The sequence below is a fragment of the Oculina patagonica genome, chromosome 7 (assembly GCF_052425735.1).
Source record: "Oculina patagonica isolate OP01 chromosome 7, crgOcupat, whole genome shotgun sequence".
In the NCBI taxonomy this organism is placed as follows: domain Eukaryota; kingdom Metazoa; phylum Cnidaria; class Anthozoa; order Scleractinia; family Oculinidae; genus Oculina; species Oculina patagonica.
Window position 1 is genome coordinate 1,269,954 of NC_135764.1, and position 12,004 is coordinate 1,281,957.

At 37.8% G+C, this 12,004-nt stretch overlaps 1 protein-coding gene across 3 annotated transcripts in view; it reads left to right on the forward strand.

Annotated features, from left to right (window-relative positions):
• Nucleotides 1-237: 237 nt before the first annotated feature.
• Nucleotides 238-12,004, forward strand: part of LOC144661317 (uncharacterized) — a 61,601-nt gene continuing 49,834 nt past the window's right edge. For 2 of the 3 annotated variants that reach the window (XM_078522040.1, XM_078522039.1), the window contains exons 1-8: nucleotides 2,216-2,441; nucleotides 5,512-5,667; nucleotides 6,828-6,853; nucleotides 7,794-7,832; nucleotides 7,963-8,016; nucleotides 9,741-9,836; nucleotides 10,681-10,743; nucleotides 11,465-11,509. In XM_078522040.1, the coding sequence (XP_078378166.1) occupies nucleotides 2,231-2,441; nucleotides 5,512-5,667; nucleotides 6,828-6,853; nucleotides 7,794-7,832; nucleotides 7,963-8,016; nucleotides 9,741-9,836; nucleotides 10,681-10,743; nucleotides 11,465-11,509 (690 nt within the window). In that variant the 5' untranslated portion in view covers nucleotides 2,216-2,230. Of the gene's footprint in view, nucleotides 481-2,215; nucleotides 2,442-5,511; nucleotides 5,668-6,827; nucleotides 6,854-7,793; nucleotides 7,833-7,962; nucleotides 8,017-9,740; nucleotides 9,837-10,680; nucleotides 10,744-11,464; nucleotides 11,510-12,004 lie in introns of those variants that run through there. The other variant, XM_078522041.1, reaches the window with a different exon arrangement.

Consider the following 12,004-nt stretch of genomic DNA (forward strand, 5'->3'; position numbering starts at 1 on the left):
TTTTATTTATTTTGTGGATCCGAAACGTCTGAGCTGTGTTTGTAATATATTTTCCCCCCTCACCGCCATGAATAAGCTTTATCTCTTTTTTCTTCGTGAAGGCCGAAATGCTCTGTGGGATTGGAGGTATCAAAGGACCCCAGTGTAATGAAGAGAAGAAAAGACAATTCAGTCTAGTCTGATCTGGCGTCTAAAATACAATAGAGGCGGTGTCAGTTTGCAGGGTCTTGAATGTCTCTAATCACCAGTCAGCTAAAAGCTTGATTGCGAACCGCGCCTCAAGCTAGCTACTGGCGGCCGCTTCCACCATTTTCGTCTTGTAGCGGCTTTTGTAAGGTCCATTGATTGGTGTGTAGTGCTTACAAGCATTTTGCACCAGCAAGGACCGCCATAGAGCGAATTCTGCCAAGATGTTTCCCTCCGCCGCGGTTACGACGCTTCTAATAGGACTCTCATTATTTATTCTCGTACAAGGACAAGGTAAGTGATAAACGTGGCACGCTGGAATGCGTTCCTTTACTTACAAGCGCTTAGTATATCTTGGTTTGGATGCGTTTAAGTAAATGTTTTATGTTTTGTCTTGGAGCTAAGTACGCATTGATGGTATGTGGCAGCTAAGAATAGTGTATTTATGTGGGAAAATTGTTCTGGGGTTCAATTATTGCATGTTACATGTTATCGGATCGCGCATTTGCCTCGGACAAGGGCTTTTTCATTTCATGACCGATCTGAGCTGAGATCACGTATATAATAATGCACATTCGGTCTGGCGTTTATTTAACCTTGTTTTCCAAGTTATTTCGGATTCGCGCAACTGAAAAGGAAAATCAAGCGAAAACGTTTTACATCTTTGAGAAAGCCTGGAATATCCCCGCATTTGCAACAAAGGGTCGCTTTTCGGTGGAGGATCTGGGCATACGTTACGCGCGTGCACACAGTGCGCTAGTCTGGAAATAAGAGGTTTCTCTCAAAACATACTTTTCGATCACAATAAAAACAAAAACACAAATCAGACTTGCTTACGGTCTAGTTGTGTCGAGCGATTGCCTTTCTAAGCAAATACAATCTGGGACTTTTCGTTGTCTTTCACGTCTGCGATGGCTCTACAGGGAATGTTAGCTGGGATCTTCTCCAATCAACTCATACTTTGAAGAATCAGCTTGTAAAAATGAAAATACTGTATTTCTGTGCTAGTTTTATGAATGCGATTGTTGTATCGTGTGGAAATTTGCCGTCGTTCTTTAATCGGCCCTTGCATTGCATTACCAGTGACAATGAGCTTTTGTTTCAAGACATCACACATGTATGTGGTCCCGTTGCTAGTTTTGCTGATCAATTATGGCATTGAATTTTTGGTGGATTCGCGGCCTGTGAGCTGTCTTCAAAGATCGATTCTAAGAATTAACAAAAATACAATGTTCTTTTAGTAAACAGACAGTGTATGTGTTTGCGTATTTATGAAGATTTTTGGTTGGGCGAATAAAAAAGTATTGCCCAAAATATCTTGTTTGAATCAAGTCGTGAAAAGTTTGCTGAGCTGTTTGTATGTGATTTTTGACGTTGCTGTTTTCAGAAAAGCACAAAAGAGATTTGTGTGATTATATTCGTGATCGTGAAGCATAATTTGAGGTCTGGGTGAAATATAATATCGCTATTAGAACTTCGCGTGGAATTTGCCACAAGGGGCAGTGATTTCTATCCAATCGCGTTACAAGGAGATTGCTAGATTTCTAGAAGAAACAGGCCAATAAAAACCTTTAAAAACACTCGAAAGAAAATTATCTCTTATTTCTTAACTACGCCAAAGATGACACAGCTAATTTGTTCGAATATGTGTTTGTTCTTACTGAAAAACACGCGAAGGTCGAAGTCACGCTAAAGCTCGTTCAATGGCACTTTGTAAGGTAACGCTGCAAGCATTTGACCTCATGTTTCGTTACATTAGCAGACAAAGGCGATTGAGATGCGAAATAAAGCTTACAGCTTACTATTGCTTTTGCCAAAATGTATTTTATAATAACAATTTGGTTTTCATGTTCTCCGACTGCCTGTACGTTAAAAAAAAGAAGAAGTCTAAATTCCTTTCCCACATGCTTGCGTTCTCTTTATGGTAGTGGGAAACGACTTTGAAAGAAAGTCGCGTTCTACGCAGTAAAGATAAACTATTTAAGACGTCTTTTTGCGGTTTTACGCGCTCGAAAAAAAGTTAAAATGTAATCCTTTCGAGGAAATGCGAAAATTCTGTGTATTGAGTAGAGCGAAGATCGCGCGCCGTGGGAAGTCTGGGAACAAGGCTAGTAGAAGGCGCGCAGTTTTCCCTTCGCTCTGTGAAAATTCTTTAACTCCTTCGAGACGAACACAGGTGTTTTGCGTCGAGATTTCACAGGCTTGGATAGGCCATGAAGATTTTCCCAAAGCGCAGGAAACAGCTAATAACTCAGGTAAGCATACTGTTCTAACAAACGATAGTTTTAAAAATCTGCATAAACTTTGTGAGTCTTATTCACGCGCCATTCTTTTAGGTCCATACTTGAACTTCCACGTTTTTACTGTTTTTTTTTTTTTACTGCAAGCTCACCTTAAATACAATAATTTTAACGCTTGTTGCAGTCAGTTCTTTATTTCTTTACAGCACCTTTTCATTCACCTATTAAATTTTCCTTCAAAGCTGCAACTTGTTCGTTCCAAACCAGCTGTTTTGATCAGCTGAATTGAATGAAGACGGCACACCACTGCTAATGTTTTGAATTGTTTATATAAGCTTAAGTTTAATTTCGTGTAATAGTTTCTAGGGTCCTGCCCGTTCGTAAAATGTAAATAGAAGTTAGAACCTCTCAGGGATTAAGAAACACTGTCCTTCAATAACAATAGGCCAAATATATCTTTTTAAAAACTCAAGCCGGAAAGAAAGTTTTGCAGCACTCTTGTGATTGAACTAAGGGCGCGATCCATGGACTTCGGTGATCTTCACTTCAAATGGACGGTCCCTGACGGCCAGGCAGTTCCACCCGAACAGAAAGAACTAGATTCCCCCGAATCTGAAGCCACATCCCACTAGCTCAAACGTAGCTCCACGCACGAAGGGCACGGAAACACATACGTCTGCTGACACACGGACATTTGGATGCACAAGATTGCCTCGCGAGACAAAACGTGGTGTGACGACCGCGCACGGTCCAAACGAGGCGCCGGCGACGACGAGTGTCGCGCGGAAGACCGCCATGTCGTGTCACGGCGGGCGGGGGAACAGGACCGAGAACGATCCGGAGAGGACCCAGAAGGATGCCGGCCCCGATGCCGGAAAAAATTTGGTCCAATGGATCGCGCCCTAAATTATCAGTCAAAATACTCAGTGCGTGCCACCTAGTTAACTGGGGGGAGTGCCAGTTTATAATTTACTTGTGGGTTTTTTTCATGGTTACTCACCCCAGACCTCCACTTGGCCGACACTACCAAGAAAACTTTGTTGTCGGTTATAATTTAAAATCGTCAAGTGCTTTGTTCTTGATATCATATGACTCATGTGACATTTGATCACTCCTGATGCAACCTGGAGCCAACTGTTATTTTCTGGATATTCCACTTTTTAAGCCAGAAATAAATTGTTTTTCGTGTGTTATGCAAGTGTTTTGAGTTTATTTTTGGAATAGAAATCAAAACAGCAAACCCAGCAAGAATGTGTCAAGGCACGGGACCCATGTCATCGCGCCAGGGGAATTACCCTGTGCAATTTATTTACTTTGGTTTTGAATCACACAACAGAGCATATATTTGGATATTATTTATATATTTGGATATATCTCACGGGTAGTCATCCACCTTTTGACACGGCACACTTCCTGATGGTGTAAACTGATTATTGTATAGTCGAGAGTGGACTTCCTCAAACGACAAAATAGCATTGGTGGGTTAAGCAGTTCACCAATTTCTGAGATGATATTCTTCTGGCAATCTCAACACATCCATTACAGAAAGTCGTCACCCTTTTCAAGAAGAGCTAGCTTCTGTTTATTGAAAAATTCGATAAAAACCATGCTCAATTGACTGAAGAAATGACAACTTACAGTGAATGACATGCCTTTTCAAGAAGAGCTAGCTTCTGTTTATTGAAAAATTCGATAAAAACCATGCTCAATTGACTGAAGAAATGACAACTTACAGTGAATGACATGAAACTTCGCACGTGGGAGTCTGTTCACCGTTAAACAAAACTATTCTCGAATACAAGGCAGCACGTGGTGACTATTTTGACTGTAAGAGCTTTGTCTGAGCTAAAAGTAATGTAACTTAATAAAAACTGCTATTATCTAAAATAAACTGCTTTGTTTGCTTAATTAAAGGCTTTTTTTCACTAGCCTCACTACTTGTCTTTTTTTTCAAGTAAACGTATCAAGACTCAAAATTATGCTTAATTTGCTGTTAATGCCTATCTATATAGCATTGTTCCCAGGCTTAATTAAGTTTAATGATTATTAACTGGTAGCACCAGGTATAAATAGCTGTATAGACAAGTAATAGCTGCGTGACCTACCCATGACCTCGTTTCTTCTGTTTTTGTTCCACACATTTTAGTAAAGGGGCACTATCATGCGTACAACTTGGAAAAGTCAAAAGCCAAAAGACATTAACATCAGTGGAAACCAAAAAATAATGGTCATAATAATAGTTTTGTTGAAATTTACCGTAGAACTGCAGCAATGTTATTAAGGTCGTTCCATAATAAAAGAGCCAACAATAGATTTTTTCGTTTAAACTTTGCCCATTATGCGCAGTAAGGATGCGCAAATATGCATATACCTTAAAGGGGTGTTATCATGAGTTATGCATGCATTAAGTTTTAATCCCAAGTCTGGCAAATTTTGTCAAATTCTCCCTTTGTGTTTTTGGAAAAGTTGCTTCAAAGTTCCCTTCAACAATTCACTTATTATAATAATATTTTCATTTTGGTATTCTAGGTGTATTTAGTGTGTGAGTGAAGTTACTTTGTCATTTCTTTTGTAGCGTTTTGACCAAAACAGTATACAGAAACCCCGAGTGATAGTGCTCCTTTACTATGCGTGCATGTGTTAGATATGAATTTCAGAGTGAGGTTCGGAATCGTGGAAAACTAATTCATGAGACAAAGGGCTCTATAGAGATTCAGTGAGATACAAATAGGTATTTAGAAGCTAATAAACTTCTGCAGTCCTGCTCTTTGGAGGAATTTTAGTTGTTTTAAATTTTTGAATTTTTGACTTCATATTTGGAAGATCGACATTTTAGATATTAAAATTAAATAATTTTCAGTAAGAATACATGTGAAATGAAGCATTCTTCAGTTAATATAGTGGATACAAATTAAAAAAGAGGATCTTGTCTATATCCATTTGTGATCATGTCTCACACTCATGGCTTTTGTTAACTTGTATGTTATTGAAATTGCTGTTGACTTAGTAATTTGAACATGTGTTTTATTCTATAATGTGCTCAAGGCTCCTTGATAACCTTTTATTAACTATTTTTGCTTGCCAGGAAATAGCTACTGTCCAATTAAAAAGAGTATTACATGCTCCTCTTTGCCAAATGACAATGAGTGTTTATTGGACAGGGACTGCCAGATTGTTCCTAATCGTCCTCCACCTCTCTGCTGTTACAATGGCTGTAGTTACTATTGTTTTACAGATTACAGTAAGTTACCAATACATGTAACAATTATGGCTTCTAAAAGCTCTCCAGCGCAGAATAAAAGGTATGGCTTACAATGTATTTCTACCTTGTGGAACAGGAAGTGCGTGAAAACATGGTTTCTAATAAAAGTACAGTTTTTGAAATATAAATTTATGTTTTCTGTTTAAAGCTACAATCGAACCTCTCCGTACAGACACCTCTCTGATACAACCACTTCTCTATTACGGACAATCTCCAATGTCCCAGAAAAAACCTCTATAATACGGCAACGGACACGAAATCTAGGCCCCAGGGAAACAATTCATTTAAACTAAACCTTTTTATTACGGACACTCTAGTCATCAGGGGATGATGTGTTCGTAATGCAATTTCCTGTTTGTGGTTACAAAAACAACAATGTAATGCTTTATCATCTTCTAAAGATGTTTTCAGATTTGTGCTTGGTGTTAATTTTTTACCTGCAGCATTGCACTGTGGAACATTTTAAGTTACTAAATACATTAAGCTGTCAATGAAAACAAAAGTGACATCATAGTGGTGACCTTTTAAATACAGACACCTCTCTAATACAGACACTTTGCGACGTCCCTTTGGTGTCTGTAATAGAGAAGTTTAACTGTATTGTTCTTTTCTTTCTAAGCTGCCACATACCTGCAAATGCAGTGAAAAAAGAAGTCGAACCTTGCTTGGCCCAATAGTGCAATTTGCAGTTAGAGTAACATTTAATAAATATTGCATTGAATGAAAAATATTTACCGGTACATGCAGGTTCACTAAAAAAAAATTGCCCCACCCCATTAATTTTAGCAACAGTAAGAAGTTTCGAAGAGTTCTGATTCAACATGCAGAAAATAATGAAATTAAAATAAATTCACTTTTTTTTACAAAAAATGTGGCCATTGGCACACACTACCTGTGTTTCATCGTAAGAATCACAATATTTGAATTTTTGTATCTCATCAAGTCTGAATGATGTCTCCACAAATCTTCAGGGTTTTGCTAAATTTGATGTGACGGATCCATTTGTTTTTTCAGTTTTTCATATAATTCAATATTTCCAAATTTCACACTTACTGTGAATTGTGCTATTACCGGTATATTGAAGGTATTATTTTTGTTCATTAAAATAATCATTAACTTTGTTGTTTTGCCTTAATTAGATCCACTTCCTACATATCCCCCAAAGGTAAGCGGATCTTCAGTTAATGAGATTTATCGTGTTATACAGTGGAACCTTGATTTAACGAGCCTCTATGTAGCAAAGTCCTCTACATAACGAACAATATTCTTCACCGGGCAGTAGTAGTAAAACATGGAAAAGAACCTTGATATAAAGAAACCTCGTTATAGCGAACATATTTTGCCAGACCCTTGGCCCTTCGTTATGTTGAGGTTCCACTGTAAGTGGAAGTCTTGTCTTGACTTTTCTTTAGTGACTTGTGAAAATAAAACCAAATTATTTATCTTAGAACCAACCAAACTAAGATGGACAAAAATATTTAAAATTCTTTCCCCCCTTTTTAAACTTGGGGAAAAAAAAAATTTTTTTTTTTTTTTTTTTTTTTTTAATTTTAAATATTTTTAAATTTTGAAAATAAATAAAGTATTATTTATTTATTATAAGCCCCCCCCCCCCCCCCCCGGATATAAGCCCCCCTCTGTTAGGATGAACAGTTTTCAAAGTTAGTCTCATCTGTTTGTTTGTTTTACTTATAACACCAGGGGGAAAATTATTTGTTTCAAATAAAGCGATAGTTTTGTCAATCTGATCCATAGAAGTGATTTCTTCACTCTCATTAAGTATCGTACTGAGTATTTGGCAAAAAGTAAAAATCAAAATAGACTCAATTCAGCCTTACGGCATTAAACTTGAGACATGATATAGAGACTCAAGATACTTATTCAAAACTGAAGAAAAGATACACAAGAAATTAGTAGAGATTCATGCGTCAGCTTACTTGTGACTGGTAGTATAGGTGTCCCTCAAAATTTATGAGGCATTTAGCAAAAGAAATTTAAGTAAAAGGGAGAATTTAATACAAAATTTTTACTGTCTGATTTTGAACAAAGCTTGACTATATGAGTTTTATGCCATGTTTATAACACAAACATTTTTCATTTTGCAGCGAGGAGAGCCAGGATCAAAAGGCCCAAATGGTGATCCAGTAAGTATGATTTCCTTTTCTTACCAGCATCAAAATGCTAATACTCCTTATTGATCAACATTTTGTGTAGGTAATAAACTTGTACTATGTTTCAGTTTTGTTGTCTCATTCTCATGATTTGTCTTGTTAGGGTGATCGTGGAGAACCAGGTGCACAGGGAGGCCAAGGACCACAGGGATACCCAGTATGTATTGACTGGTGGACAGACCATGAATTCCATGAATACTCTCTTTTAGTAGCCTTAGCCTTTCTCTTGTAACTTAACACAACGATCTACCAGCTTTAAGAAGTAGAAACATATTTTGTAAGCTTTCTTTTTCAGAAAAGATTTGCTCATTCCCTCACCTCTTACATCTCATCCCCCACCATAGGCAGTGTTCTCCCTAGGATGTTGGGAAGGCCAGGGGGTATTCTGACTGTGATTTTCAAATGTCAAAACCTGATTTGTGGAACTTCCCCCGCCTTATTATCGCTTATTTACTTTGCGTCAGGCTTTAAGAAGCTTTTTGTTTCTGTTCCGAGCAACCTCTAAGTCAATTGAGTTCACCATTCTTTCCAGGAACGCTGGAATTTTGTTTAGTTTCACACGTAAAACACCTTAAAGTGCCATTGTGTTCCTGTGACAATTTGATAGAGATAGCTGCTATCCAACGAAACAAATGCATCACAGTTCTGAACATATTAATGCAACTTGGATAAATCACTTTTATAATTGTATTAATGGTGGGAAAATTCAGTAAAAAAATCTCAGCCAGTTTCATTGACTTAAAGGGACATGTCAGGGACACGATTCTGGTTAGTGTAGGCCACCCTTAACACGCAGGAAACGTGGGAACGAGGAGGGGGAACTGACGTGCCCTGCCCAGCGCAGCCAAGATGCGCGAGCACAGTGGTGAGGCCGCGACACAGGGCGCAGTCTGTGACATAGTCCCTTTAATTAAGTGATTTCTTATATGCTTATGGATGGGAATTCCCAGTTCCAGATTTCAAATTAAGGTTACCTTGTATTTAATCTTCAATTTTAAGCCAGGTGGCAACAATTTTACTGTCAAGGTACCTAGGGAGAACACTGATAGGGTGCAGGGAAGTAAAAGTTGTCTACGTAACGAGCCCAATTTTTATTGCATAAACTAATCTTATTGGAGTTAATTTGAAATAACTGATTGAAGTCAAATTCTGTCATTGCATCAGTGTCAATAGCCACAGATACACAAAGCAATGTCTTTGGTTGCCAACATTGACACACTTAGTCAAGAAATAACTAATGGCTAACTTTTCTCTTGTACCTCTAATAATGTTCCTTTAGGCAATGATTATTTTATCCCATCTGCCCTGTCATGAGAATAGGTTTTCAGTGATGTCCAAAGGGGCTCAAAATAACGGCCAGTCAATGGACAATGTCCGGTCAAGATGATGATTTCAATTTGCTGGCCATTTTCACCAATCAAGTACATCCATGGCTTTTAAAACGATAACTGATGACCAGAAAAAATCAATAGCATTTTTGCTTAAAATTTGAACAACTTCTTGATTGACTTGTCGCTATCATATTTTACATTAAAAAGCGATCAATTTAAGAAATTCTAGCCAAAACAGTTAAGAAATGGTGGATCTTTTTATGCCACCCAAACGAAGACAATCTAATGAAATCGCTATTTTCAATATTTTGACTGGTCAGAAATGACACCTGACCGAGCTAAAATCTGTTTGGCCCATCAACATGACCGACAACTGCCCGAAAATTATTTTGTGCTCTGTGTTAACAGGAAGTGTATTAAATGTTAAATGTTGGTTTGTGAAAGCAGCCCCCCCCCCCTCCTCATCTCTATTGGGCCTTGGTAAAGAAAACTCCTGCAAGGAAGCTGTTATGTCTGTTGTAGCTGCTCACTGTTGCAACTTGTTTTGTAGGGTGCCACAGGCAACCCAGGCCCCAGAGGAGACCCTGGTGAGGCTGGACCTATAGGAGAAGCTGGCCCGCCTGGTGGAGGCGTCGGCGCACTATCGGTAAAGTTCTACACAACAAGTGTCTTTTTAAATTAAGGGGAACCCAGAAAAAAAATCTTAACTCCAATCTGTTTGAGCTTGTAATTTTTTAACTGTTCATTGATTGAATTGACTGGTTTAGTATGTTTTATACACAACAGCAAATTGATTTCAGATGCTTATGAACATGTGTATCTTCCCAGTCCATTGGCATATATTGAGGTTTCCCTGTGACAAACAGAAAACAATATTTACTTGGTGCCTTTTTGCATCAAGATTTAAAAAAAAATTGAGCCAAACATTTGAAAGATTTAGTCATCTTCACTTTCTCTTATCTATATGCTTGAATGGTAGTTTAGTTTAAGGAATTCACAGAGTTCAAACTGTGCCCTCAAAGAGAGTCTTCTGTTTAACAAACACCATTCCATGAATCAAATTAAAGTGTTAAGCTTGCTACCCTTAAGAAAAGAAGCTGCAAACAGCTTTGACTCGGGCCATCTTAAATGCAGAGAGCCTTTTGTGTACTTTTGCAAGTTTGGCAATGATTATTTCATCCTAGGCGACCTTCTAAATAAATATTACCAGACGAGCTGTAAACAGATATTCCATGGCGGCGCTGGATCCAGTCACGTACAATATCAAATATTTGAAATCGAGCCTATCCTTATCAGGAGCATCACGACACAAAACTAAAGAACGTGACCAAATTCTTGAATCTGGGCTTCTGCCCAAGTAAAAAGCAAAATCTTGACCAACAAACAAAATTAATTTTGTCAATAAAGCAATTACTTACATATACCGGTAGTTATAAAGAAATGAAAAATGTAGTGTGTTAATGAATGATATTCAATATAATAATTTTCAGGGTGGTGTCAAAGGACCAGATCCTGAAGCACTTGAAGATATCAAGGGAGAAGCTGGTGTTCCGGTGAGACTTTTTCCCACTTGATTTGTGACTACACTTAAAGGGACACTGTCGTGGATTTTACAAGATTTTTGAACCGCCAAAATTTATATTTCTGTCACAGGAAATGTAGAAATAATAGTCCATTTTTATTAAAAATTGCTATATTATAGAGCACGGAAACTGTTAACGAGCATCTTTGGCCGCAGATGGCTCGGATGGAAATGGATTGCAATTTGTAAAATTAAGGCTTAATTTTTCAAATGGTTTCCACACGTCTTAAAAAAAATCGATATTTATAGCCCTGATTTAATTTCTCTTTGCCAATTTAAGGTTATATATTCCTTTAGATGTTCAAAGATGATGTTTTTTGATGGGTTAAGTTGCCTATCACTACTAATTTCAGAACAGTTTAGACTTAAAATCTGTGAAATCCCCATGACATAGCCCCTTTAACAAACAAACAAACAAACAAACAAGCAAGCAGACATACTTGTAACATCATGGGATGCAAAAAAGTCTCTACAGACTCTCTCTAGCAGGAGAAGTCTTGTGCTGTCTTTCAAATTTCATTTCAGGTGAGGTGTATGGACTTTTTTTTGCTGACCTTCTCCAAGTTGTTGTAGGCCTTCCCTGTTGTCATTTTCTTTCTGGTGTCCAGAAGGCAGCATGTCCATTGGTAGCAATGTAATTAATGGTTATGCATTGATATTTACAAGTCTAATGCCTGTTATGTCGAATTTAGGGTGCAAGAGGTGCCCCAGGAAACCCTGGAAAACGTGGACCACCAGTGAGTTCTTTTTTGTTAATGTACATTGGTGTATTTTTTGTCACTCTACACCATTCAAGTACCACAAACACAGCCTTGACAAATTTTAGCAATTCAGTAGTTAGGATGGATTAAAAGGATTAAAAATGAATAACACTATAGCATGCTTTACTATAGGGCTTTCAATAAGTTCCTGTAGCCACTGGAGCTCTGGCCTGGGTATTCTGTTGTGAATTGATGGCGTAAAGGGACTGTGTCACAGATTTTAGCTAAATTTAGGCATGAGAAATAAACATCCAATTCTTTGAAATATAAAAAATAAACTCTTAAAACAGTGAAGGAACATTTCAATAACACACCAAATACAAAAGAAGGTACGGATGGCCAAAAGTGACGAAGATTGGAACGGATTTCGTTATGGGTTTTTGAAATATTGTTGGGCTGAACAGTTTTCAAAGTTAGTCTTGTTTGCTTGAAACTTTAAATTATGAGTGCCTGGGAGACACATTGGGTTGC